At 37.8% G+C, this 25913-nt stretch overlaps 1 protein-coding gene across 1 annotated transcript in view; it reads left to right on the top strand.

Moving 5' to 3' along the window:
• Positions 1-22594, top strand: part of NISCH (nischarin) — a 32579-nt gene extending 9985 nt beyond the window's left edge. The window contains exons 4-21 of the mRNA XM_050904636.1: positions 292-340; positions 2005-2168; positions 3696-3791; positions 5449-5544; positions 6101-6253; positions 7537-7605; positions 8072-8257; positions 8462-8590; positions 9044-9157; positions 9997-10105; positions 12784-12905; positions 13785-13840; positions 14327-15634; positions 16058-16232; positions 17406-17559; positions 18762-18890; positions 19815-19976; positions 21206-22594. Coding sequence (XP_050760593.1) covers positions 292-340; positions 2005-2168; positions 3696-3791; positions 5449-5544; positions 6101-6253; positions 7537-7605; positions 8072-8257; positions 8462-8590; positions 9044-9157; positions 9997-10105; positions 12784-12905; positions 13785-13840; positions 14327-15634; positions 16058-16232; positions 17406-17559; positions 18762-18890; positions 19815-19976; positions 21206-21834 — 3900 coding nt within the window. The 3' untranslated portion in view covers positions 21835-22594. The remainder of the gene's footprint in view (positions 1-291; positions 341-2004; positions 2169-3695; positions 3792-5448; positions 5545-6100; positions 6254-7536; positions 7606-8071; positions 8258-8461; positions 8591-9043; positions 9158-9996; positions 10106-12783; positions 12906-13784; positions 13841-14326; positions 15635-16057; positions 16233-17405; positions 17560-18761; positions 18891-19814; positions 19977-21205) is intronic.
• Positions 22595-25913: the final 3319 nt, after the last annotated feature.

Raw genomic sequence — 25913 nt, forward strand, 5'->3', positions numbered from 1 at the left:
CTCTAGCTGCTGTTGCCCTTTTCCAATATATGCAGGATGTGATTATTTAAATGTAGTTCAGTATATTCCATCTTGAAAATGAAAATCATATGCAATTAAATAATTTCAGGTAATTTTTGTGAAGTATTCTCAAGTTACAAAGAAATCCATAAGACACAATCACAGTTGATTTCTGTTTAAAAAAGTCCTGTAGCACAGCAAAAAAGGGAGACTTCAGCAAAGGTACATGTTGAAAAATTGGAACCATAAGTATGTAAATAACACTTGATTACAATGGTTTATTCTTTGCAGGAAATCAATGGAATCACTGCTGCATTGGCTGAAGAGCTCTTCCACAAAGGTAAAGAACTTGCCTTAAAGAATATCACTGGGAATGGTTTCCTCTATGTGCATGCATTCATATACCTGTGATACTTAATCTCCAGACAATGAGAGATCTGAATCTTCTATATCAGACTATGAGGCTTTTTCTTCCCCTTCTTTCTCTTCCACTTTTTCTTGCTGTTTGCACTTTGATTCAAGCTGCATTTTGGGAGGAGCTGTAACAGTAGTGCAGCAATGTTTGCAAACAAAACAGAAATTGGTGAATTTAGGTTTTGGAAAGGGCCTGCTAGTCTGTGTCCTTAAAGGATAGGATGTGGTACTGGTGATCAGAAGCTTGTGTTAAGCTTTCTGTCTTTGTATGTTTTAGTGTAACCTGTAAGGAAGTTTGTTTTATATCAATGAGTTCTGATATAGTGTTAAATGCAAGAAGCCACTTTACGTATCTAAATATCGTTCTTCCAGAATTCAGGAAAGATGAGACCTTCTGGTCAGTTAAAGGATTGCCTTTTCTGAGGCTGGCAGATGAAGTGACATGCACTTACTGTAAATGCAACAGCTCTAACTGGTCCATTAACAGCAGGAGGCATGTGAAATGATTAACCCATGCTAATTTTGTTTTGAAGGACATGCTAGATGCTACTGTATAATTCCAGTTGGCTGAGGTGATAGGTGAAGCGTGTTTCAGCGTGCCATTTCAGATGGTTCTGGTACAAAATTAACTTTAGGTGAAGCCATTTCAGAGGGTCCACCCAGAAAATTTTGGAACATTTTAAGGAAGCTCCTGAAGAAATCTTTCCTGACTTTGTAGTGCCTCCAGTCTCACTGATACCAGAATCATTGATGTCTGACTGCTGTATATTAGTGCAGCCTTCCAGTAATGTGCATCTGGACTCTTGGACTTGCTCCCACTGAAGCCAAAGGGAATTTTACTCCTCAGAGCATTTCTGAGAACTCTGCTTATCATGAAAGCTGATGCTCTCTTGTCCACAAAGTCAAACTGATGTCCCTAAAAGGAAGAGGAGAAAGATATTAATTCCACGTGTGTGTGTGTTCTAACTGCTGTAGTCCACACTAACTCTCGCGGTGCCTTCAGAGAGGCTTTTGGATGCTGTTTCCTACTGTTCCTAGAACGAAATGGGATTGTAAAAATATTATCAGATAATGCATTTCCTGTTCTGGGAGTTTGCATTGGTATTAGTGTGGTGAAAGTCCTCATACTCTCCAAGAAAACATTTGCTATGATTCTGCATTTAGGCAGCATAGCAAAAGATGTAAGGTCTGTTTTTTAGATGGCAGGCACTGCTGCTTCTGGATAGAATAAGTCCTAACTGCTATAGAACTTAGGGATATCTTGGAAAAAGTTTATCTCTTACATTATATAAATGAACTTTGACAGTCCTGTTAAGATTGAGGGAAATTTGCCATTAGTTGCATTAGGAACTTCAGGCTTGTATGATGAATGCTTATTTGAACACCTAGATTATTCTGGTGTAAAAAAAAAATCTTAATTCAGCATTCTAGTTTAAAGTGGCAAAAAAGGACATTGTTTTGGTACCTCAGTTGTGAGCTTAGAGTATAAATGACAACGTTTAATCTGTAGCATTAGATCTTCCATGTACCATTTATTCTTTTGTAACCATTGCAGCATTGTGTTTGATACCATCATACTCTGTTTTTCAGGAGAGCAGTTACTAATGGCTGGAGAAGTCTTCACCATCAGACCCTTGCAGTTATATGCTGTCACTCAACAGTTGCTACAGGGGAAGCCTACATGTGCTAATGGAGATGCCAAAACAGATCTAGGTCATATTCTAGATTTCACTTGTAGACTCAAGTATTTAAAGGTGAGCTATACTTGCACAAATACTGGAGATGTTGTTTCTACCAGACTGACGTGATTCTTAGCATACTTCTGGAGTCTGGTTTGAATGCACAAGAATTTTACTGATAGTGAACACCTGCAAACATTTAGAAGTCAATGTTAAGTGTTTATTCTGTCAACCTTCAATACACATAGTTCTCTAACAAAGATGTTGATTCTCCCATGTGGTCTCTTCAGCAGTGCTCTCTGGAGAGATGCAGTCACAGAATCTTAGTGGGTGCTAGTAGGAATAGGGAGATATGTAAATGTTATTCTCTTCAACCCTGCATTCTTTGCAGAACTATGGGTAGGCCAGTGTATTTGTATACATATGCATACATGCATGTATATAAAAATCCTGTCCCCTTTCTCACCTTTGTCTGACTGTATCTGAAAGTTAAAAAAAAACCTAACAAGAACCTCAGTTTCATAGATGAGATGGCCCTGAATTTCTAGCTAAAATACCATTTCAGAATAAATGTAAATGGGCCTCAGAACAAATGTAAACTGGCCTCAGAACAGATCATTTTTGTCTGGAGCCAATTTGTTTTTTTCCTACCAAATAAGGGAATTGGAAAGACTTTTCCTGAGTAATTTTTTTAATGCTGCTTGCTACAGCTCAAAAACTTTTCAGCCCCTTTATTACATGAAGAGCTGCCTTTTAACTGTGTGATGTGTTCAAAGGGGAAACAAGTAGTGGATCAGGGGAAGCTTCACTGGAAGACTTAGGAAGTTGCGAAAGCAAAACCACAGCTGTACTGCTGTATTCCTGTGGATCTTCAGTTGCCTTTGCCATCCTCTGGACAGGATTCTCTGGCTGGAGAAGAGCATATCATTTAGAAAAATACCTATCTTCAGAATTTCTGGCCCTTCTGAATGCTTGTGAGTGGGCACCTTCAGAGCTTGTAAGATACTTATAAGACCAGACAAAAACCTTAGAGATTTCTCCCAAAATTATGTTCACAGCAAACATAAATGAAACCACCTGTCTTTTATGCTGCTGACATCTCTGAGGCTAGAATCCAATGACCCCATGGAAATATTAGATGCATTTTTTAGATGTGTACCAATGTCTAATGTTTTCTTTAAACCCATCTTGTCAATGCCTTGAACTTCATCCCCTGTAATGGAATTGAAGACAGTTCTGTCTTAGAGGATTCAGATGTTTCAAGGAAGTTGTTTTTAGTGAATGCAGCTCTGGCTTGGTCAGCTGAGAATGAAGCCTTGGTCAGTCTTGCCTATGGTATCCTTTTTGCCTGCCCCGTGCGCTACAAAATACAAGCACAAGGTGGCAGTTCAAGTTCAGTGCGCTTAGCTGGAGCAACTAACATTTTTTTCCTGAAGAGTTAACCTGCAAGTTTCATGAATCATTCCATACTTGAAAAATTGGTTGGAACTTCGGCTGTCTTTCCAAGCTACTGTATTTGTGCTATTGCCTGTGTAAGACTATCCGAAATGTGGACAAGTTGGGTTATGTGCACTAACTCTGTTCTTAAATATTGATTACTAGGTCACTGGAACAGGGGGACCTTTTGGAACAAGTAACATTCAGGAGCATCTCTTGCCTTTTGATCTGTCAATTTTCAAATCGCTTCATCAAATAGAGGTATGACTGAGATACTGCTCAGAATTTGAGAGGCTCTGTGAATGCCAGGTCTGCTGCATATCTCTCAGAATTGGTAATTGTATGCTTTGATTTGGTGCTAGAATTGGGGAGTACAATGTTTAGAAGGACTTTCATTTGTGAAACAATTTTTTCACAAGTCTTGGAAATAAGTATGCCAAATTTAAATGTTTAGAATAGCTTGTACTGTGTGTGTCTTCAAAAAGAATGTGATTTCCAGCATATACGCAAAACCTAAAACAAGGTGGCTTTCCATTGCCTTGAAGATCTAACAAATTGGTTATAATGGGATCTCTTATTACAAAGTACTTTTCATTTGGAAAGCACCAAATATTTGTGAAAATGTCCTGATGTTAAATTTGTGTGTGAAAGTACACTTTTGGATATAGTGCTTCTTGCTTGATAATTTGCAGAATTTTTTCATTGGTCTGTTTTCAGTGCGAGTGACAGGGTTTCTGGTAGAAGTTGTTCAATGAGTGTTTTACAAAATACTTTCCTGATCACTTCAGATCTTTCCAGAGAGAGAATACCCGTTTTTGTCATGCAGTCTGTACTCTGTGTCCACTTTTGCTGGATGCTGTACCTTTTCTAGTACATGAATACTGTTCTTTCATTGATATGAGAGACTGAGTTGGTTCAGAACTGAAGCGGATTTCTGAAGTCAGTGATTTATTGACATTTTAATGTGGGAAAGAAACTACAGTGGGCTGAAGAGTGGGAGAGTCTAACATACTGCAGAGAGGATATTGCAGAATAGTATCAATTTTCCCCTTTCTTGTAAGCGTGGATATAGCTTCAAGTGTAGCTTTGCTTAATGTGGGGGAAAAAAAGGTTTTTGGTCTTGAAGACTTTTGTAGTTGCATGTTCATGAAAAGTTTTTGGATTGACTGGCATTTTCATCTAGTAGTAAACACTGTCCAAAAAGTAACAGTGGTAGTATGGAAAGAATTTTTTCAAGGGTGACAGGAGCTCTGCCTCTCTCTGTCTGTTTAGTGTGGCTTCCCTGATACACCAGCAAATGTGCCAGTTGTCATGGTTGCGCAATGTGTGTGACCATCTACAGAGAAGGATCTGGTTGCTGGACAGAGGCTGTAGCACACCTTTGGCGTTGTTCCAAATTGAGCTACAGAAAAAAGACTTTGTATTCTTAAACTTAATCTGTGTGACTAGCTCACTAGCATATTAAATGCTTAGATTAGTATCCTCACTTCCTAGGCATTTCTTTTTTCTTATTTACAGTAAAGAATATATGATACCTAAATAAACATGTCTGCAGGTAGAGCCATAGCTTGAGATATTTCTCTTTTTGGTAACAGTAAAATACTGTGCCCTATTTAAACTGCCTGGGTAGTTTCACCTTGAAGAATACATGGGGCAGGTAGAAAGTCAATGGAGAAGAAGCTTTGTTCAAATAAATGTTTGAATTTCACTTTTCTGTAGTCGTGTCTCTAATTTCTTGCTTTAGCTTTACCAAATGTTGGTATTTCTGACCTGATAATCTCAGGAGATTTTAAGGGAGTGGTGTAACTACTTTCTAAACTGGTAGAGAATCTGCTATTGAAGCTTTTAGCTGCCTCTTCATGTCTCATGTTTGTCTGTTCTAGCATTTCTGACTTTAACATAATTTTTTTTAAAATAGATCAGTCATTGTGGGGGAAAGCTTATCAAAGGGCTGATTTCATCAAAACATGCTCTGGCCACAATGAGTGTTCGATTTTCAGCAACATCAATGAAGGTAAGAGTGCGCTCCTACTTCTGATGAGTGTTCAAAGCACATGCAAAAATAACATGCACATTGTGGAAATACCCATTTGGAGTCCATGTACTTTTTTGTACTGCCTGCTGCAGGTTCTGCTTTTAAAACCATGGAACTGAAAGGGTTTGCTAAAGTGGAGGAAGTGTTTACATGTGTCCCTTACAGGGACATTTCTGATACTTTTATTGGAGTGTATGTTTCTGTTATTCATCCAGAACTGAGTGCATATGTCTTATTCTTTTCTCTGGGCTTTGATTTGGCGAGGGATATCCAGTAGCATAATTTTCACAGTCCCTCTGTTGTTCCTTCACATATCCCATTTTGGATCAGCTGCTAGTGTTGGAACTCCCTCCCTGTAGATCTAAAATAATTCTGACCCAGTCAGCTCACATTTTAAGACTTACAACTTTAATCTAGGTGATTATAAACCTTAGAAATCTTCCTCACTTACATAAGGTTGTTTGGATTGTTTTCAAGACTATTAGCTCTCACTGAAGACGTAAGCATAATATTTTGGTGTGCTTGTCTTAAATAGGAAATCCTGGTGCCTGAGGCCTCAGAGTTTGATCAGTGGGAGCCAGAGGGTGCAACTTCAAGTTGTCCAGTGACAGCAGTTATCCCAACTTGGAGAACTTTAACAACTTTGGATATGAGTCACAATAGCATCTCTCAAATTGATGATTCAGTGGTAAGAAATATTTTTTCATTTGTGGCAAAAAAGTATGACTGATCTTCTGTGACACATTACACAGCAGGGATTTTGCATTTGCTTTATATATCTTTTTTTCTGAAAGATTTTTCAGTTGCACTTTATGTTGATTAGCTACCCAAGCTAATGCTTAGGAGATTTTTTCCTTCTACTTTGATATTTTCTTTGCTAAAGGAGAAAAGTTTGTCATTCTGTGCTCTGTAAGCAGCACTTCCATTAATACTGACTTTTTGAAACATGCTTTTACTGTTTGCATTGGCCTTAGGCCATTTACAAAAGTTTGTTTTTAAAAAAGAACAGAAGACCTCTTGGGCTCAACTTTGGAGTGTTATCAAGGCTGAAGCTTCCTGCATTTTTAAAAACCTGTGGCTTGCTGACAGTCATCTTGACATCAAAACAATATGAAGAGTGTGGAAACAAAATTTGGAGCGTTTTGCCAGTACCTTAGAATTATGTTTTGTAAATCAGTTATTAAGAAAAAAAAATTAACATTCGTCACAAGAACATGTGTCAGATGTGAACATAATTTTTTACTTGAGCTACTCTGGTGAAGCAGGAAATAGTTATGTCTGTAGCTCAACTAGAGATGATGGACTTGGAGCACAGTTTTCTTGTTCAGGATTTTTTGTGCTGTAGACTTAGGGTTCCTCAGGTCTGAGTCCAGGCCTTAACTACAAGGCAAATCGTTGGTGAGATTACAACCAAAATAAAGCAAATGCAAATACATTGATGTCAAAATGTAGCATCAAATTCAAGGTTTGAGTCCTCCAAAAATAAAAGTTTTCTGGGTTAAAGTGCATTTTCAAGAGGTCTGTGTGACCTTGTAATGCTTGACTAGTATTTTCAAAACATGGAAACAAATCACTCAACTTACTCTGGTTTTTGGTACTATTGTCTTTATTCAGGTTTCTGTGTAACATAGATATGCTTGTTAGATAAGACAAACACCTATTAATGAGTTTGATCTATAGTTAATGGGGCTAAACTGGGAGCAACTTGCTTGTCTTCAGTGAGAAACCAGATTTCAAATTACAACTTAACCATGCTCCTCAGAGTAACCTGGTTTTCTTAAGAGGAAGCTTCAACTCTCTTGTTGCGCTAGGTCATACGGAATGCTTTTTTAATACCAAAAGCTGAGAAGAGAGACTGTGCATTGGATGATACCTTTCCTTTGCTAGTTGGTCAGCTGATAGTGAAGGAAGTATGGGCTGATTTATAAGCTAAAATGCATTTAACACATGCATTTTTACCTCCTCTTCTAGAGATTAATTCCGAAGATTGAATTCTTGGATTTGAGTCACAATGGGGTGTCTCTGGTAGAAAATTTACAGGTAAGTCATGCTTTTGAAGTTGATTTTTTTCCAGACTGCCTGAGACCTTAGAACACAGATTTTCTTGCTTCAGAATTTTGTTGCTCATCTTCCTCATGGAGAATAGTTTAAGCCCAAATAGCTTATCCTTCATAACATCAAATACTTTTTTAATGGTGCATTTCTTACTTGCTCTGGATATTTTCATTTCTTTGCCAATGTTGACATGCAACATTTAGTTCTTAACTAAATTCATTCACTGCCATCTATATCTGTGGGTTGGTAAAAATACATTTGAGGAAGTTCCCTTTGTACAAGCTTGAACCTGTGTAACGAACAATTTCATGTCATGTTTTTCATGCTAGGCAGTGTCCAGCATGAAAACACTGTTGCACAAAAAAACCCTAGCAAGCCATAATACAATGTCTTTGGTATTGTTTAATTTTAATGAATTGGTGTATGACATGGATTTTCTGTGCTTTTGTAGCATCTTTACAACCTTGTTCACCTGGACTTATCCTACAACAAGCTTACATCACTAGAAGGTGTTCACACAAAACTGGGAAACATCAAAACTCTGAATTTAGCAGGAAATCAGCTGGAAAGGCTGTGTGGTCTTAACAAACTGTACTCATTAGTCAACCTGGATCTGAGCAACAACAAAATAGAACAGGTAACTGTTGACTTTCAGTGTCAAATTGAATTGTGCTTTAGATCACAAGCAATTTCTTAGTGGGTGAAACTGCAAATAAATAAAATGGCTGTAGCGATTTTTCCTGGTTATCGTATGTATGTAATTTGTGCAAGAAATGCTCAGTTTATATGCTCATTTTCATTTAGCCAATCTGTATTCATCCTTTTATTCAAAAACTTTCAGATTGATGAAGTAAAAAATATAGGAAACCTCCCATGCTTAGAAAAAGTGGTCTTATCCAGCAATCCATTGAGCATCATCCCTGATTACCGGACCAAAGTACTTGCTCAGTTTGGAGACAGGGCCTCAGAGGTAAGCCATGGTGCACTACTTCTTCCTTTGAAGCTGGCATTAGAAAAAAAATCTTTTTTAAAGCCTGGTAAGGAAAGTAGCGTGAATGTTCTAAAACCTGGTGAGTTTTTAGTGAGTGTTTGAGAAGGTCTTCAGAGAATGAAATCAATTAACATTATTTGACTGTGCTCCTGGATCTAAATGAAAGTTTACCCTGTCTTCATTGGGTAACTATGTTAATATTGAAACAGTTGTACTAAAAGGGTGTTAAGCTTACCAAGTATTTCTGAGTTTGCATTAAATTTGTTTCGTGTCAGAGCAAGGTCTGATGTGAGAATTGTTTTTCTGTAATGGTTATGAAGATGCACATAGTTTGCATTAAGCTAAGATAATTTTTTATTATTACATTAATAAAAATAAATTGCAGAGCTGCCTTGTTTTCAATATTTTTAGATGTTTTAACATTTTTTTTAGGTCTGTTTGGATAACATTGTTACCACAGAAAAGGAACTAGACACTGTAGAAGTGCTAAAAGCTATTCAAAAAGCAAAGGAGGTTAAATACAAACTGAGCAACTCTGATAAAAAGGTGAGTTTGCTGTGAGAGGAGTAGAGTGTGCTGCGTACAAAAGAAGCTTACAAAAAAACTTCTACAAATTAGATCTAAGCAGAATTCATTAAACTTTCCTTAGCATTAAAATTTTCATGCTTTCTTTGTGCTTTAATGTGGTATGAACTTTTAACGTTGCATCTTTTTCCTATTTAGTTTTCAATGTAATTTCAGCAATTATCTGACCTTCCTTTTTGTGCTAGCTTGGGAGAGAGGAAGTGGGAGGAAAAGATAAGATGACTTAATGGTGTACAAAATGAATATGTGGTTGACCTTAACAGCCATATTTTACATCTTACAGAAGTATTGCAGAGGTGTGATTTTACTGCTTATGTTGCAGAGTACTGAAATGACTTTCCCAAACTTTCTTCTTGTGGGTATTTAGTAGTGGGAAAGAATCAGAAATCTCAGTCCTCCTTGCCTTCTGTCATGTGTGTCAGTGCTGTGTAGTTGGTTAGTCTTATTTTGGTAATAAACTTATTATCAGAACCTGTTCTGTACCTACAGTGTAGAAATCCCCTTTTCATTCTCTTGTGGTTTGTGAAACTTGCTGCTAGTTTTGTCAATACAGTGATTAGTCAGTGATCAGAATGACTTCTCTAAATGAATTCTTAGTGGAATTCCACTTTAGTGTGAAAACAGAAACTTCAGAGGACGTGACACCCTCTCTTCTGACACCCCCCCCCCAAAAAAAAGCTGGCACTAACTTTCCTTTTACTAAAATTGAGAAAGCTTGTGTAAACTTACTTTAGTTCAGGATCTAATGTGTCCTGTGTATTTAGGTTTTTTCTTTAATCACTGCATACTTTCTTTATTAGATCAGTGAGGACTCCAGGCTCACTGCTGCCAGCTCCAAATCAAACTGTTCTTCTCTTACTGTTCGTCCTTCCTCTCCCTCTCTGCCTCGTCCTGTCAGCTCCAGCCAAGGTAATCATGTATGTATCGTGCTGCTGGGCTGAGCCTCTTGGTTCTGCTTTTCTAAGCTGCATTGATATACATGAATATTATGTGCATGGATATATAGGGCTTATCAAGACAAAGCAGAAAGACCTGGTAGTATTGGCTTAGAAAGTGAAAGTTGTATGTATGTGAATCAGCAAAACTGACCTGTTATTCACTGTAGTGTTAACTTACTGTAGTGGAAGTTTGAGTACAGGACTTTTACTGCATCATCCTGCAGAAATCACCAGCAGAGGACGATGTATCTTTTCCTAATTTAGATACATGCCTTAATGGAAAACCATGGCATGTATAGACGTGTTTTAAAACTGCTTCTCTACCTGTTCTTGGTCTGCAACATGTGAGCTCAAGCAGCATATGTTGCATTATTGCTTTTTTGCAAGAGCTGCATTTCTGTCAAACCAGAAGGAAGATAGAAAAAGGAGATGAGTAAGATAGTTGTGGGATTAGTGTTCTGGCTGAGCCTGTGATTTCAGCACATCTGTTGTGCTCTGCAGTACCTGCTAACCTTACCTGAAAATTATTTTTACTGTATGTTTCAAATAAGTGTGCCTGTTGCATTAGGAACTTAGAAGAATGGCTTATCTTTCATCTTTTGCAGGAGCCTGTAAGACTGACTTATGTGAATATTCATTTGTGACTGAGAACAACAGATAAAGATACTTTTTTTGGCTTTTGCCTGATTGAAAACTTAAAGTGCAGTAGGATATGAATAGTGGGAGAAGACTTTGTAACCACTTAAAACAGCAGGGATTATATGCTCAATAATTTGGGGTGGAACAGCTTACTCTTTCCAATGAATTAGTGGATTGGTGGATTGGGGAGAGAAACTTGCTTGAAAAGCTTGATCTTTGAAAGAAGTCCATTGCTGTGATTTGTGCAAAATCAGTAGAGGTTTCTTAGTTCACTCTATAAAAATGAAATTGTTCTGACAGCATTTGATTAAAGGACAGACAACTTAGATACAAATTTAGTTGCTATTTATGTACTTCATTTGCCTTTGTAGCCCTTCTAGATCACTTTTCATCTGCAGATAAAATGCTAGTTTTTCCAAAATGAAGTCAATGCTTGCTTTAAAGTATTAAGCATTTACGTTACAGGATTGAGACAGTTTGTATAACAACCTGCAGTTTTACACAGGACTAGCTGTAAAAATGCATGCTGGCAATCACTGTGACTGTTTAAAGTTATTTGTCAATAGTCTTTTTCTATTACAGTAAATGTTTAGGAGCAAATGAGTCTTGGGAGGAAAAAAATCTAGATCTTTCTTTCTGAAGTACTTGGGGGTTTTATAGAAAGACTGGTATAAGATTCAAGGTTTATTTACTGTAGTCCTTCTCCATAAGGTTCCTTTAGTAGAATCTTGGAAGGCTTTTATAAATAGTGGGAAAATGAGGACTATGGCAGGCTATTTCTCAGCTTTAACAATAGAAGTTGATTCTTTGCTACATATCTAGCTGTCAAGGGTTGTTTTCAAAATCCTGATTTTGAGAAATCTATTTTAAAAAAATGGAAATATGCTGGGCAATTAGTTTCACTGTTAGACCTTAAATCATGAATAATGGAATTAATTTCCTGATATGCTATTGCTATGAATTGTTTTCTCTGCAGTTTTTCTAGACACCATCTGTTTCCGTAACATATTATTCAAATTAAATGTCACTGGCAAATGGCTTATGGAAAAAGATTAAATATTTATATAGGAAACAGAAAACCAGAAATAATGCTGTCATGTTCTGTTTTTCCTGTCAATTTATGTTTCCTTCTTGCTAACACAGTATTTTGTTCAAGTAATAAATACCTCTTGTTTCCTCTGACTATGAGATGGTTTGATGTAATTTACTAAACTTTACCATCAATCCAGAAAAATACATGCAGGAGTTCTTATGCTCAAGCCAGAAACATATCCACACTAATTCTGTTGTTTATTTGCACATTTATATACTTGAGCTGGCTGGCTCAGTGGTAATACTGAAAATTGATTTGCTCTGTTGTGTCAGTGCGATGCTGTGAATATCAAACAGGCAAAAAGTCAAATGTGCCTGAGAGCGTTGGCTTATATGCACTCGTGATAAGTTTTTACTGATGATTCAGCTTTGAACCATTCAAAAAGGTTCTGAATAAGGTGAGATAATTGTCTTGAGTGGCATTTGAGGGACCAGACCTTCTGAGTCTTGCTGAAGGTTTTACACAGCTATTAACTTGTTCACTTGAAGCCTACAGAAATTTGAGAGAATGCTACAAAGTTTACAAAGAGTGCTAAGCTGTGTGTTTGCCAGCCTGGCAATGTTTTGGTAAAAGTAAGGGTTAGTATTAACAAAACTGACTAGTTCTGTTAAAACTAAATCATGTGAAGAATTCTTACACCAGATGTTGAGATTTAAATTGCTTGTTAGCTTGAAAAATGAGCTTTAGTGGTCTTTAATGCAACTTTCAGTGCAGTTAAAGATACTTCTGTAATTAGGCTAAAATTCTGCCTGCTTTTTGTTTTGTCCTGGCTATTATGTGAAGATAACCTTTAGCTTTAAAGATTTATGATCAGATCTTGCTTATACAATTTTGATTTCACTTATTTGGCAGGTACTGTTAGACATTCATTTTGATTTTACTTCAGTGATTTTAAGAGCTGTTTATATTTGTTCTAGAAATAATTTGTGAAGAAACAGTCCTAGCCAGCAGTTTTTTGCAATCCAGTGGTTCGACTCCTACAGACCATACAGTTCCCCAGAGATGCTTTGAAATACCAGACTCCAGATGTAAAAATCAGGTAATTGCCATCCTTCTGTTTATTTTATGGTATTTTTAAGTGTTTCTGCAAGCTTATGTCTGATATTAAACTTCTGTTATCATAGTAATCCATTGCAAAGTTTTTTGATTCTCAGAGCTATTATAATGGAAAACGAGGTAGCCCCAAATTTGAGTCAAGGGGTTGGTCCACCTTGTAAATTAAATACATAATCCAAGTTTACCAGAGATGCAGAGAATTGTTGTCACTGTCATGACTTTGAGACCTTTACCCAGTATTGGTATCACATCATTTAATATCCACTTAGATACTGAGTGTAAGACTTTATCTTGTTACAATATCAGTTTTTGGAAGGCAATTCTCTTGCTAGTAGAGTGGAAGAACCTTCCTGCTGTCAATAGCTAATGGCCTTAATTTATCTCCTTCAAACTCCTGCTGTTTGACAACTTCTGTATTGTGATTTCACTTGTTGTATTGAAGCCATGCATATGAAGAGGGTTTCCAAGGAATGAGACAGCAAGACTTGGGGGAATCTCTTCCTTTGCTACTGGTGTAGTTGGTCTTTGTCAATTTCCTTTACCTTTTTGCCTCACTTTACACTACTTCGGTAAAAATTTGTAGTGTGCTGAAATGTCTATGGGTCACAGGTTGTATCTGTTCAAGTCAGCAGCAGAGTTCATTCTTTTCCTGCCTTAATTGAATGCCCAACCTAAAGTAAACATAGTGTTTCAGGATCCTCAAAGGATAGCTGTTCAGCTGCCCATGAGTCAGTCAGGACTTCGCAGTGAGCTGGCTAGCTTTAAAAAGTGGGAGCTAACATTAACCTTGCTTTTCATGTATGCTGAAGTCTGACAGCAGCTGTAAGTAGTTGATAGCTTCCTGATGGTTTCTTCTCCTTAGGCACCTGCCTCTCTATTGGATTCATACAAAGAGTATGGAAGTGGTCACCATATGTGGTAAGCTGAATAAGTTCTGGTTTAAATCCTTGTTAGCTTTTGGGTAATAACAGTGGATGCTGCATTTTTAAACCTGACCTTTAAGGCAAAACAGTCTCTTTCATTGTATGCTGCCTCCAGTTTTTTTAACCAAAATCAATTTCATGGTGTAAAGTGTTTTTAACCTTTGAACCCTGGCATGCAGTTGGTAGTTTCAAAACTGGCAATAGCTGTAAAGTGCTTTAACTCGTAAGGATATGCTTATTGGGGATGGGAAATGGAAGATGAGTTAAACATTTCAGTTTCTACTTTCTATAGAATTACACACTACCAGCCTTTAAAATCAATGGCTGTGTGCAGTACAAAGATGTTTTACAAAATTACACTGACTTAACTGTAGTAACAAGAGTAAACCTCAAAGTTCTGAGAAGCAGCAACATGAATTATAGGTAACTATGACTGTTTTAAACTCAAGCTTGTACTTACTGTGGCTTATCTCTTTTGAAGTTTGGATCTTTCAGAGGAAGAACACTGTGTGGTGCCTGACCCCTGTAACACCTTCATCTTGCCTTTTAATTGTATGTCATACACTGCCACAAACCAAGATTTTATCCAGCACCTTTCTGCCTTGATAGTGCAGACTGTGCAGAGATCACCCCCCTCCTTTACAGAGATTAAAGGAAGTGATTCCAGAACCACAGACAAAGAAGATGGATATTTTGAAATGGGACTTCATGAAGGAGATCAGACTTCTGAGTTCAGCACTACTTCAGATACTCGGTCATCTGAAAACATAGCAGTGGAGAGTGTTGACATAGTCAAAATTCTGTGGAGTTTTTCTATTCACATTCATAAAGGACTCAGGCAGTTTGCTTCCTGTTTGGTTTTGACTGATGGTATGCTAGCTGTGTTTGAGATTCCTCATCAGGAATTGAGAGGAAATTGCCAGCACATCCCTTCTGCCTTGAAATTAACGCTGTATTTTCCATATACTGATCTAACAGAATTTGGCTTTCTCCTGCCAGAAGTCTGTTTAACACTGAAGCTGAAAACCAGTGACAACTGCTTGTTTATTGTTTCAGACTCCCAGAATCTTCAAGACTTTTATTCCTGTTTACACATGTGTTGCTCTCAACACTACAGATCAGTGTTACCAAGCTCCACATTGTACTGTGGAAAAGCAAACCTCCAAGAGTTTCTCTGTCAGCTTATGGAATTGAATTGCATTTCAGCAGAAGATGTTGAAATAAAAGGTTGTTTCCCAACATACCTGGTTTATGGGAATAAAACCAATGTTCAGAAAATCTTGCATCAACCAGAGTCAGCTGGCAATAACAAAGAATGGTCAAAAAATGTTTTGTGTTCTGCACTTTATTCTTCGGTGTATAAATCTTCTGACCAGGGTCCCTGTGTGGTCCATCCATGTTGGATATTTCTAACACCTCAGCATTTGTACATAGTAAAGGTGGATTTCAGTTTGCTGCCAGGTAAACGGGTAGGCACAGAAGAGTTGGGAAGTGTATTTAAGCTCAATAGGATTCCGTTAGCATCACTTGTGTTGCATCCGACTTATGGTTCCATCCAGCAGAAGGGTTCATTTTTGGATGGGCATGTGCTGGAGTTGCTTGTTGGATACAGATTTGTTACAGCAGTGTTTGTTCTACCTCATGAGAAATTCCACTTCCTAAGAATCTACAGTCTATTAAGGACTCTCCTGCAGGATGTTAAGACTATTATTGTTTTCAAAGCTTCAAGCAAATCAGATGCTGTAAGAAATCATGTTGTGGAGGCAAACAGACATGGTCAGTCAGCAAGGTAATAATTCCCATAAAAGGTCTGTTGCACAGTGCTGAAGTTAATGTGGCCTAGCGAGTGTGTTTGCAGTTGTCATTGTAATTGTTTTTGGCCTGTAGTACTGATGAAGTACTCTTTCTTTCTGCTAGTCTGTAGTATCTGTGAATGGTTGTCCTGGACTGTACCTGTCTACTTTTTTGTTTGTTTTATCGTTGCAACAAAATGTATTTTCTTATGGAAGGAGACTTTCTATTTCATGTGCTTGCAGGCTGCTATCATGGCAGATTGACAGCTATGCTCAAGATAAATCATTTAAAGTAAACTATTAAGAATAGAAGTTGCCTGTTCATAATTTCTGAATGAAATACAAAGTATTAATTTTTGTAGAGGAAGAGCTGTGTATATCCTTAAATTTTGATGATGTGTTTTCTGGATCTCTTCTAGCTTTTGCAAGCCTCATCTGATGCTGTCATCTTTATATCCATCTGAATTTCTTGTGCAGAAGATAACAGAAGATAACCAGATTCCAGTTCACCTTCCTATTTCTGTGTCTCTGCAGTATGTGGCTGGGCTGAAAGGAAATGCCCTAATTGAGTTTTTCCATGGCAGCATTGCAGAGGTATTGTGCCTAGCCTAGGTGTATAATAAGATGCCTTGTCGCCTTTCAGTACTAGACAGTATTTTAAAAAGAACTTTCCTGATCAAACTTAAAAATGAGTTAGGCTCCACGAAACTTGGAAGCGTTGTAGTCAAAAATCTGTTTGTGTTACTCCATTTTGGGTTCTCCGCTGCAGCGATTGGGATCTTGCCAGGCATATTTTGCCTTCAGGATCCTTGATGCAGAACAGGAGAGTACATTAGTGTATGTCTTGAAGATATGATTACCTCAAGAATGTTCGTCTTTTTTCTTTAAAGTGGCAAAAGGAAATAAAATAATCAGCGTGGAATTATTTTGTGATGGTGTCTAGCTAAATCAATAATAAGTGTCCCGACCTCTTTGTGTAATATGGGTGCATGAATACAACACGTGCATGGCTGTAGGTACTCCAGAAACATGAGCAGATAAACCTAATTTCTGAAAAACAGATTTATAGTCTTTGTGGGGAACATCAAATTTAAAAGTACAAATCCTGCCTTAAATTCATGGTGTGGCTTTTTGAGTGATAAATCATTGTGGTCTGAGTACAAATGTCAATTGAAAAGCTTACTGAGAAAGAGAGTTTTTTTTATTCCCTTGCCCCACTTCCAAATTGTTTAAGTAAGCACAAGTTATAAGTTGTGCTTCTCCTTTTACACCGCTAGAAGCTGGAAAGATGCCTAGTTGGAACAGCAGCTGTTGTAGTGGCAAGCTGTGCTTCTGTCCTCTCTTAAGGGTCTTTGAATCCAACCTGTCAGTAGCGTTTGAAGGCTCAATAGATTTGTTGAGGCTTGGGAGGTGCTACTCATCTGTTGATTAAAATTGTCTGCGGTGTCTGTTCTAGAAAGTCTTTCTTGTGCACTAGATGTTTTTCTTTTTTCTAGTTTTGGTCAGAAAACAAGGAATTAGACCGCAACAGAAAAATAATTTTCTTCTATAAACACAAGACACTTTCAGTAGACTGCTATTGGTGTTCACCTCAAAGCTGCTGTGTTTAGCAGCTTTGAGGTGAGCTTCTGCTCTTTGACTATAGCATGTTCAGATGCTTCAGATTTTGAAATTGTTTTTCTAGTAGTCTAAAATTGCCTCTAAGATGATAAAACTATCTGAAATACCAGTATGCAAGTGATTTATGAAATACAATTTACATCTTAGGTGGAAAATGAAGAGTTGAGACATCTCATGTGGTCTTCAGTTCTGTTTTACAAGACTCCCAATGTGGAAGTGACGGCTTGTGTGCTTCTCTCAACAAAAGCTATTTACTTTCTGTTGGATGATTCTTTCATTCATGCTGATGAGCACCAGTCAGGTAAGATAGCTGTTTTGATCCTTTAATAAGGTTACCAACTTAATCCCTGTCTGTGTGTTTGTCTTCAGTTTAAGTACCAGTTTTGATTGATACTCTTGGACCTCCTAGTTGAGGGGAAGAGTGGCACAGTTTGCCATATGCAAAGTACTCGCATGAGGCTTTTATGTTCAAAAAACAGAGTCTTCAGTCATGGCTGCTTCTCAAACAGACCCTTCCATGTGCCATTGTATCCATATGTCCTGGTTTCGGCTGGGATCAAGTTAACTCTCTTCTTAGTAGCTGGTACAGTGCTGTGTTTTGGATGTAGTGTGAGAATAATGTTGACAACACACTGATGTTTTAGTTGTTGCTAAGTAGTGCTTATCTTAAGCCAAGGACTTTTCAGTTTCCCATGCTCTGCCAGCAAGCAGGTGTGCAAGAAGCTGGGAGGGAGCATGGCCAGGACAGCTGACCTGAACTAGCCAAAGGGGTATTCCATACTGTAGAATGTCATGCTCAGTATATAAATGGGGGGAGTTGGCCGGGGGGGGCAGATAGCTGCTTGGGCATCGGTCAGCGGGTGGTGAGCAACTGCATTGTGCATCACTGTTTTTTTTTCTTGGGTTTTATTTCTTTTTCTTTTCCTTTTCCTTTTTTGTTATATTCCTTTTCATTACTATTATTATATTTTATTATTATTGTTAGCATTATATTTTATTTTACTTTAGTTATTAAACTGTTCTTATCTCAACCTATGAGTTTTACTTTTTTTGATTCTCCTCCCCCTCCCACTGCGGGGCGGGGGGCAGTGAGTGAGCGGCTGTGTGGTGCTTAGTTGCTGGCTGGGCTTAAACCATGACACCATGCTTTTCTCAGATGTCATTTCATAGTCCCTAGCATCACCTGGGCAGCTAAAGGCCCTTTCATAACCAAAATGGTAAGTGAAGGGTAATGAAACTCATGGTGTGTGTTCAGTTCATGCAAGTGGTTTGTTAATGCATCTGCTGATTTAAATCTGTGATGTGATGGCTACTTCAAGAAACGCTGCTAACAAGGAGATTTGGTTGTGTTTGTTGCTTGAGGAATTATTAGCCACTATTCCCACTCTCTTCCTAATTTCTTCCTTCAAGTGTGATACAGGTATAAGATTTTTCATAAGACTAATTTTTATATTAAAGAATCTTTTCTTTTGACTTTTTTATCGTATATCCTTTTTCAAACAGATTTTTGGAACAAAGAAAACTCAGATTGTGAAAATAGTTCTTTCCACCTCTCTTGCTGCTTTGTGCTAAAACTTAACGACCTGCAGTCAGTAAATGTTGGCCTGTTTGACCAATACTTCAGAATTACTGGTGAGTACATCTTGTGCTTTAAGTTTTTCCAGTTCTATTTTGTCTGTTTAGTCTTGTCTTAGATGATTCCTGTCTTTATTAGTGAAATGGAAGACTATGTTATTTTGTTGCTGCTTTTTCTTAGAAGAAATTAAGTTAATGTAACACTGGTGCTGTACCAGTAGGCTAATAATACTGTCTTGCAACATCTTGTAATTGAGGTAACTGGGAAGCTTAATATCAATGAATTGGTCCCACAAGTGCTTTTAAAAATTCTCCTGTCTTAATGACACATCAAATGGGAAATCTAAAGACTTTCTTGTTGTTCTGAGGCTTTGGATTGCAGTAAAGAGTAAAATCAAGGTACCGCCCACGTTGCAAAATGCATAGTTGATGGTTGACTTTTTGGATGGAAAATGAGGCCTTAAAGTTTACAAAAGGTAACGATGTCAACTTAAAATTTAGTGGAAATAACATGGGTAAAGTTTCTGGGCTGGTGCTTTGCCTCAGAGTCCCACTACATGTGAGCCATACATTCCTGTGTTCTAAAATGTCTTCTAATTGTGTTGAGACCTCGGGAGGAGGGGGGATCTCCCTTGTGGAAATGGTTCACAAAGAAAACTGAGGGCAGTTTTTTCTGTAAGATAAATTGTAAAGATAAGATGATTATAATAAGGTTGAACCCCTACAGTAGTTGAACAGTTAAATCATAAGTGTGCATCATATTTTAAATCAAGAGAAATTATATTCTTTATTTTTTGAGGGATTTGTAAGGATTCTGTTATTCTTTTCCAAGGGTTTGAAAGCTTTCTGAATGATGCATGTTTTCAGGAGAAATAATCCTTGCAAGAAATCTTTTTTAGTGACAGTTGCATGTTGGTTGAAGAAATTATGATAATGCCACATACAGATTTGTGAGTGGTTTATATTCTGTCTTCTCTTCAGGACGCTCTGCAGATCATATAGTTACCTGCCTGACAAGAGACAGTTACAACACTCACACCTTCATACAGCAGCTTATGGCAGTTCTGTCATTGCTTGCACGCACACCTTCACCTGAACCAGTAGATAAAGACTTCTACTCTGAATTTGGGAGTAAAAACACAGGTAAGTGATCTCTTCTATAGGTCATGAGTTAGGCATTGTACTTAGGGCATCATCTAAAGTGTACTGATTAAAAACTCTTGAGGGAAACTTATGCATTGTTTCCTATTTGACTTTAACCAAACTCCCTGACTTTAATTATCTTACATGTGCCTTATCTGAACAGAATTGTTAAATATAAACAGTCTTGCACATGTGAAGTTAATGATGGCTTCCTGAGTCCAGCAGAAAGAGCAGTTCCTATACGGTATTTTGGGGTGTGTACTAGTGTAGCTCCCACTGCAAGTTTCAGCCTAACCTATGAAGTCTTGTAAGTCATCGAAGAACAGTGAAAGGTAACAAAGTCTGAAGATTACGTTTTTCCTCGCTTGGTCAAATAAAATAATCCTGTCATTCTGTGAGAATGTAGTGAAGTGAAAACTAGACTTTAAGGTGTTAGGTTCAATTCCAACATCAGGTGAAACTTTTTTGCTTAGAATTCTGAAGCCAGTTGAAGGCACCAAATAAAATGGCATTTTCCTGAAGAATGATTGTTATTGCTACTGTTTTAAGGAGAAGCTGTGTAAGCCCAGAAAGTGCAAGGTTTGATAGGAAGTCATATCTTCTATTCAACCAATTGATTTATGTGAAAAAACCAGACATGCTTCCTTCAAGCTTTTCTGTGTTGTATTTCAGCACTTAACTTACAGGGAGTAAGGGACTGCAGTGTCACCTCCTGCCACTCCAGAATGTAGCATGGAGCAGAGGAATGTGCTCATCCAGTAGGGATATAAAAGCAATTCATGTAGAGTCATCTTTTTCTTTTTTGTTGTTTTAATTTCTGCCTTTTCTCTCTACTTAAAGTTTGTGTTCAGTGATCTGATAATGCTTTTGGTGAGTTCAGAACTGGGGAGTGGAAAGGAGGCAGGGGAGATCAGTTGGTAGGGAGATGGATAATCTCTGTGAGAATCCAGCTGTATTTCCTTTAACCTCTTCTGCCATTGCCCTGAACTAGTTATGTGGTTAGAAACTTGCAGAAAAGTATGTTGGTAATGCAAGAGAGACTACAGTAGAGATCTGTAATCCAAATAAAATTATTCAATATTGTATATAAGTAAAACCATATGTGAATAGATACAAAACTTGAATTCTTCCAGCTGCAGCCAGCTGTCAAAGGTTGTTGCTTATCCTAATGCATTAAGAAAGTATTGTATAGTACTAAATAGAAGTATAATAATGTATGTTTCTTGCAGGAAAAATGGAGAATTATGAACTGATTCACTCTAGCAGAGTAAAATTTATTTATCCAAATGAAGAGGAGATTGGGGACCTTGCTTTTCTAGTGGCAGAGAAGATGGATGGTTTGACTGATCTTCAGTCCCTCAATATCCTTCTGTATGTGTTGGCATTTCAAGTAAATCATGTTGAAGGATCTGCCCAAAACACTAGTTTGCTTCAACCTAAAACACTTATATTAACCAGCTCTGATTTATTCCTCTTTGATGAAGATTATATCAGTTACCCACTACCTGAATTTGCTAAGGAACCACCAAAAACAGATAAGTATCAGCTTGCAGATGGAAGACGAATCCGGGATTTAGATAGGGTACTTATGGGTTATCAGACATATCCACAGGCCCTTACATTTGTGTTTGATGACGTTCAGAATCAGGATCTGATGCAGAATTTAACACTGGATCACTTTGGAGAAACTGATAGTGCCCCAAAGGGAGATGTTAAACGAGAAGGCAGCAGGAGCAGAGAGATCCAGTGGTACATCTTTATCCCAAGTGCAGAAAGCAGGGAGAAATTAATTTCATTGCTTGCAAGACAGTGGGAGATCCTGTGTGGTAGGGAACTGCCTTTGGAACTCACTGGGTAGTTATTGCACAGCTAAGTGATTTCAGTGTCTATTACGAGGTAAAGCACAGTGTTTAAATAGATAGTGCCTGTCAAGTTCTGTTTTTAATAAGGAGCTGACCTGGACTCCCTTGCTCCCTAGTGCAGTGAACATTTAATAGTACATAGAAATACTCTGAAGTGTTAACTGGGGGCTGAACTTCTTGTAAAGTCTATTTTTATGCAATAGTATATAGTGAAAAAAATCATGAGACATCCTGGGAAACTGTATGGAAAAATTAAGGAGTCAACACTAGATATGCTGTCGTCTAGGGCTGTTAAGGTTTCTGCTATTTTTCTGTATATATCAGTCTTGCTGTTCTTTACAAATTCTAATGTGTAAATAAGGGTAAATGCTTGTGTATGTTCAAGTGCAATGTTCTTTGTACGAGAAGTATTTTGGGTATGCTGCTAATGCTTATTATTTAATGATCTTATAGTTTTACATATGTTTTTCTTTGAGGCCAAATGTAATTATTTGCTGCCAATCATGAACTTAGCAGTAAAATTTGAGCCACAAGCAAGTAACAAATTTTCATATGAAACTATTTTCACGGGCATTCTTTTTTCTTATCCTAGGATAAAGAAGAATTGCCTGTTAAAGATCCCCTCAGTATTGTCTTGAAAGTAGAAATACCCAACATGGGTATATGAGCATTTTGTCAGCAAATAATGAATTTGTGTCTCTGAACACAAAGTCTCTTTTGCCTATCTTAATACAAATAAAGTGTAATTTGACAGTTTTCTTTTGGCCTTGTCTTTATTCAAGTTTATCTTGTGTTGCAGGATACCATATGGCAGTTCAGCAGCACATATTATGTTCTTAGAGTATATTGTAAAGTATGAAATATGCAGCAAGATGAAAGAAGAAAATAGTTTATTCTACTATAGCAAGTTTGTACTGGTCCAGAGGTAGAGCTGAGTCATGGCAACTGAGGATCTGCAGCTTCTAAACACAATTTAATGAGGATTTATTTCAAGTGCTTTTGCTTCTCCATCAGATGTTAGGGATTTGCTTTCCAAGCTGTCATCTTTAACTTGAATATTACCGTGCCCGACAAGTTTTAGCCTCCCCCATGACAGTAAAATCCCTACTCACTATTATGAAGACAAATACTGAGACTTTGAAAAAGATTGTTCTGTGTCCACTGGGATTAAGAAGGGAAGAACAGTTTTGGTACATATGTGCCAGCTGGTGTTACTTAAAACTGATGCTCCTTAAAAAACATGTAGAAAAATTCAGGTTGGAAGAGACCTCTGGTGGTCCAACAGTCAAGCTCAGAAGAGGACAGACTTCAAACAGATTGCTCAGGGCCTGGTCCAAACAAGTTTTGAGTTTTCTCCAAGAATGGCAAGTCCACAGTTGCACTGGGAATTTGGTGGTTCTGTGGAGTATTTTTGCATGCTGATGAGAAGCTTGGCTGTGCTCTTTGGGCTCCAGATGCCAGGAATGTTGCAGTCAGTGCAAGGATGACAAAGGTGCAGGTAGCCAAAGTCAAATTGTGTTGCAGGATGCAGTGGAGTTCCCTAAGCAACCAAAGAGGTGAGCATTACTTGAGTGCTGCTCTGTTCACAGTTTAGCAGAGGAAACTAGCCCCTCTCAAGCTTAGACCGAACTGAACAATTAAGGTAGGTACTGTAGACTCTTGGGGAAAACTAAATTTTCCTGTACTTCAAAGGTCTTCTATTCCCTGAAATCCCAAGGATATTTATGTTCATTTAAGCTTAATTGTCATTAGGTAGAAAAAACTGATCCCTAGAATGAAAATCCTAGGGATAATATAATTAAAAGCTTAGGTCTTCATTAGTTCTTTCCAAAGTAACTGTTAATCACTTGTTACCTATGAGAATTACAAGTAAGAGGAGTGTGTGGCAACTCAAATAGTCTGATCTGCAAGCATTTGAGAACTGACCAGATAAACCATATTGTAAATGACCTGTTCATGGTTTAAGTGAATGCAAAGGGAATTTGTAATGAGTCCTTTGGAACTGCCTGGAATTTGAGCCACCATGAATAGATACCTCTGCCTCATACTAGGGGTTATACTTGTCATTGTTTCTAGATAAATCAACCCTGCTTCCATGTTACTTGTAAGGCGTGTCCTGGGGGATGCCTTGTGCTTGAGACAGACCTGAGTTCTGTTTCTAAGCATCCTTTGTAAAGCCCAACTGTTCAAATGTATTTTGATACACTAGTGCGTATCATAGAATCATGTATTAGAATAAGCAAGGGTAATTCTATACTTTTTACATAGTTTGAGCAGTCAAGGTCCCTTTTCAGATTTTATTGCAGCAAGAATACAGCTGTGATTAAACTTGAAATTCTTTTAAGTCCACAGCTGTTTAAGACATTAAATCTGTCCCTTTGGATCAGATAATTAATCCAGGAAACAGGTACAATTGCCCCTTGAGAGCTTGGTAAACACTGGTAGCATTTTAAGATGAACAAAATGTTCGATAATTCATTAGATACATACTGCAGTATTTCTTGATTCTTCCATTAAGTATCTCATCTATGGTGCTATCAGCATTGTTTATTTTCAGGGCATTTTTTCAATAAATAAACTTTTATACTCTGCTAGGTAAAGCATGGGCTATGCGAAGTAAAGTATCTTCCCTGACAGTTTAGCTCTCTTTCATTTTTTACCTGGAAAAAAGCCTCACAACCCAACCAAATCCAAAACAAGAAGTCCCCTCTCTCCTGCCACCAGATATCTGATCCCCTGCTCTTTTGCCTGTGTTAAAACCTGCTGTAGTTACAGTGCTTTGTGGGTGCAAATTTCTGTTCATTTAAGTGCAATGTTAAGCTGAAAAATTTTATTTGCAGTCATTCCTCAGCACCAGCCTCTTGTCTTTATTGTCTAGTTCTAATGTAATCTGTTTCTAAATACAGAGATTTATTTAAATGAGTTTTCCTTGAAAATGCATGGTCCTTCATCTTCAACTTTATGAACTGGCTGATTGTTTCATTTCATAAAGATTTCTCAGAGCTTGCCACAATTGGTTTCTACAGAAAGTTCTGTGAAATAAAGTAGCTTTGTAAGCGGTTGTGGTCACATGAAACAGTCTTGATTTCTTCCTCTCTTTTTGCAAGAGTGCTACAAAGCCCTGCATGTGTATTTCTCTTTAGTAATCCTTTATACTCAGATATTTAACAGCTTCCAACCCTTGTTCAACATTAAGACAATATCTGAGTAGCTGAAGTTATGACCACATACATGCGTAGGCAGGTGGGGAAACCTTTTTCAGGGAAGTACATCCTAAACCATCTTAGACTTCCATAGTCTGGCTTTGCAGCTGATGTAGATGTGTGCCACCCTAGGAAGACCTATGCAATTATTTATGTTCAGTGTCATCTGCTGAGTATCTGGCCAAAGGTTTTAAAGCTTCCCTTGTATTACAATTGGAAAATTGTAAATGAATCTCATTAGGAAGGAAAGTAAATGAGGTGCTGACCTGAGCTAAACTGTGTTTTCTTTGCAAGAAGAAATGACAGCATGACCTGCATCCTGTCTGTCCTGTGTCCATTCCCATGCTGCTTTCACAGCACTCTGTGATCTGCCTGGCTCTAGATGTACTGAACAGTGATGTATTTACATAAGCCCCTTTGACTTGTCTTCCTGTTCTTGTCAGCTTTGATAAGGAGTTTCTTTTTAAAAAAAAAAAAAATCAAAGTAACACAAAATTCCACTTCTTGCTTAAATGTCTCTGATCAAAAAGTTTACTTCTGCGGTATTAATCTTCAAACATACCAGATCTTAGGTGGAGAAGCAGCAACATGAGAAAAAGCATGAAGTTGTGGTTTGGAGCAGACAGACTACAAACTTCTGTTTCCTGCTGTCTACCTGATAATGAAGGGCATTTAGTGACTTGGAAGGCTAAAAATTGATGTGGAAAAAGGGGGCATATGAAACTCATTAGACCAAGAAAGTGCTAAAGAAAGACTGTGGGCAACACTGGAAAAAAAACCACCTGAATAGGTGCATAAAGAGTAATGGCCAGAGTTGGTAAGCTGGGCACTAAGCCCTCATGCTTCAGACTTTCTCTGAGAGGGGATGATGA

This window comes from Gymnogyps californianus, chromosome 13, assembly GCF_018139145.2.
Source record: "Gymnogyps californianus isolate 813 chromosome 13, ASM1813914v2, whole genome shotgun sequence".
NCBI classification, from domain to species: domain Eukaryota; kingdom Metazoa; phylum Chordata; class Aves; order Accipitriformes; family Cathartidae; genus Gymnogyps; species Gymnogyps californianus.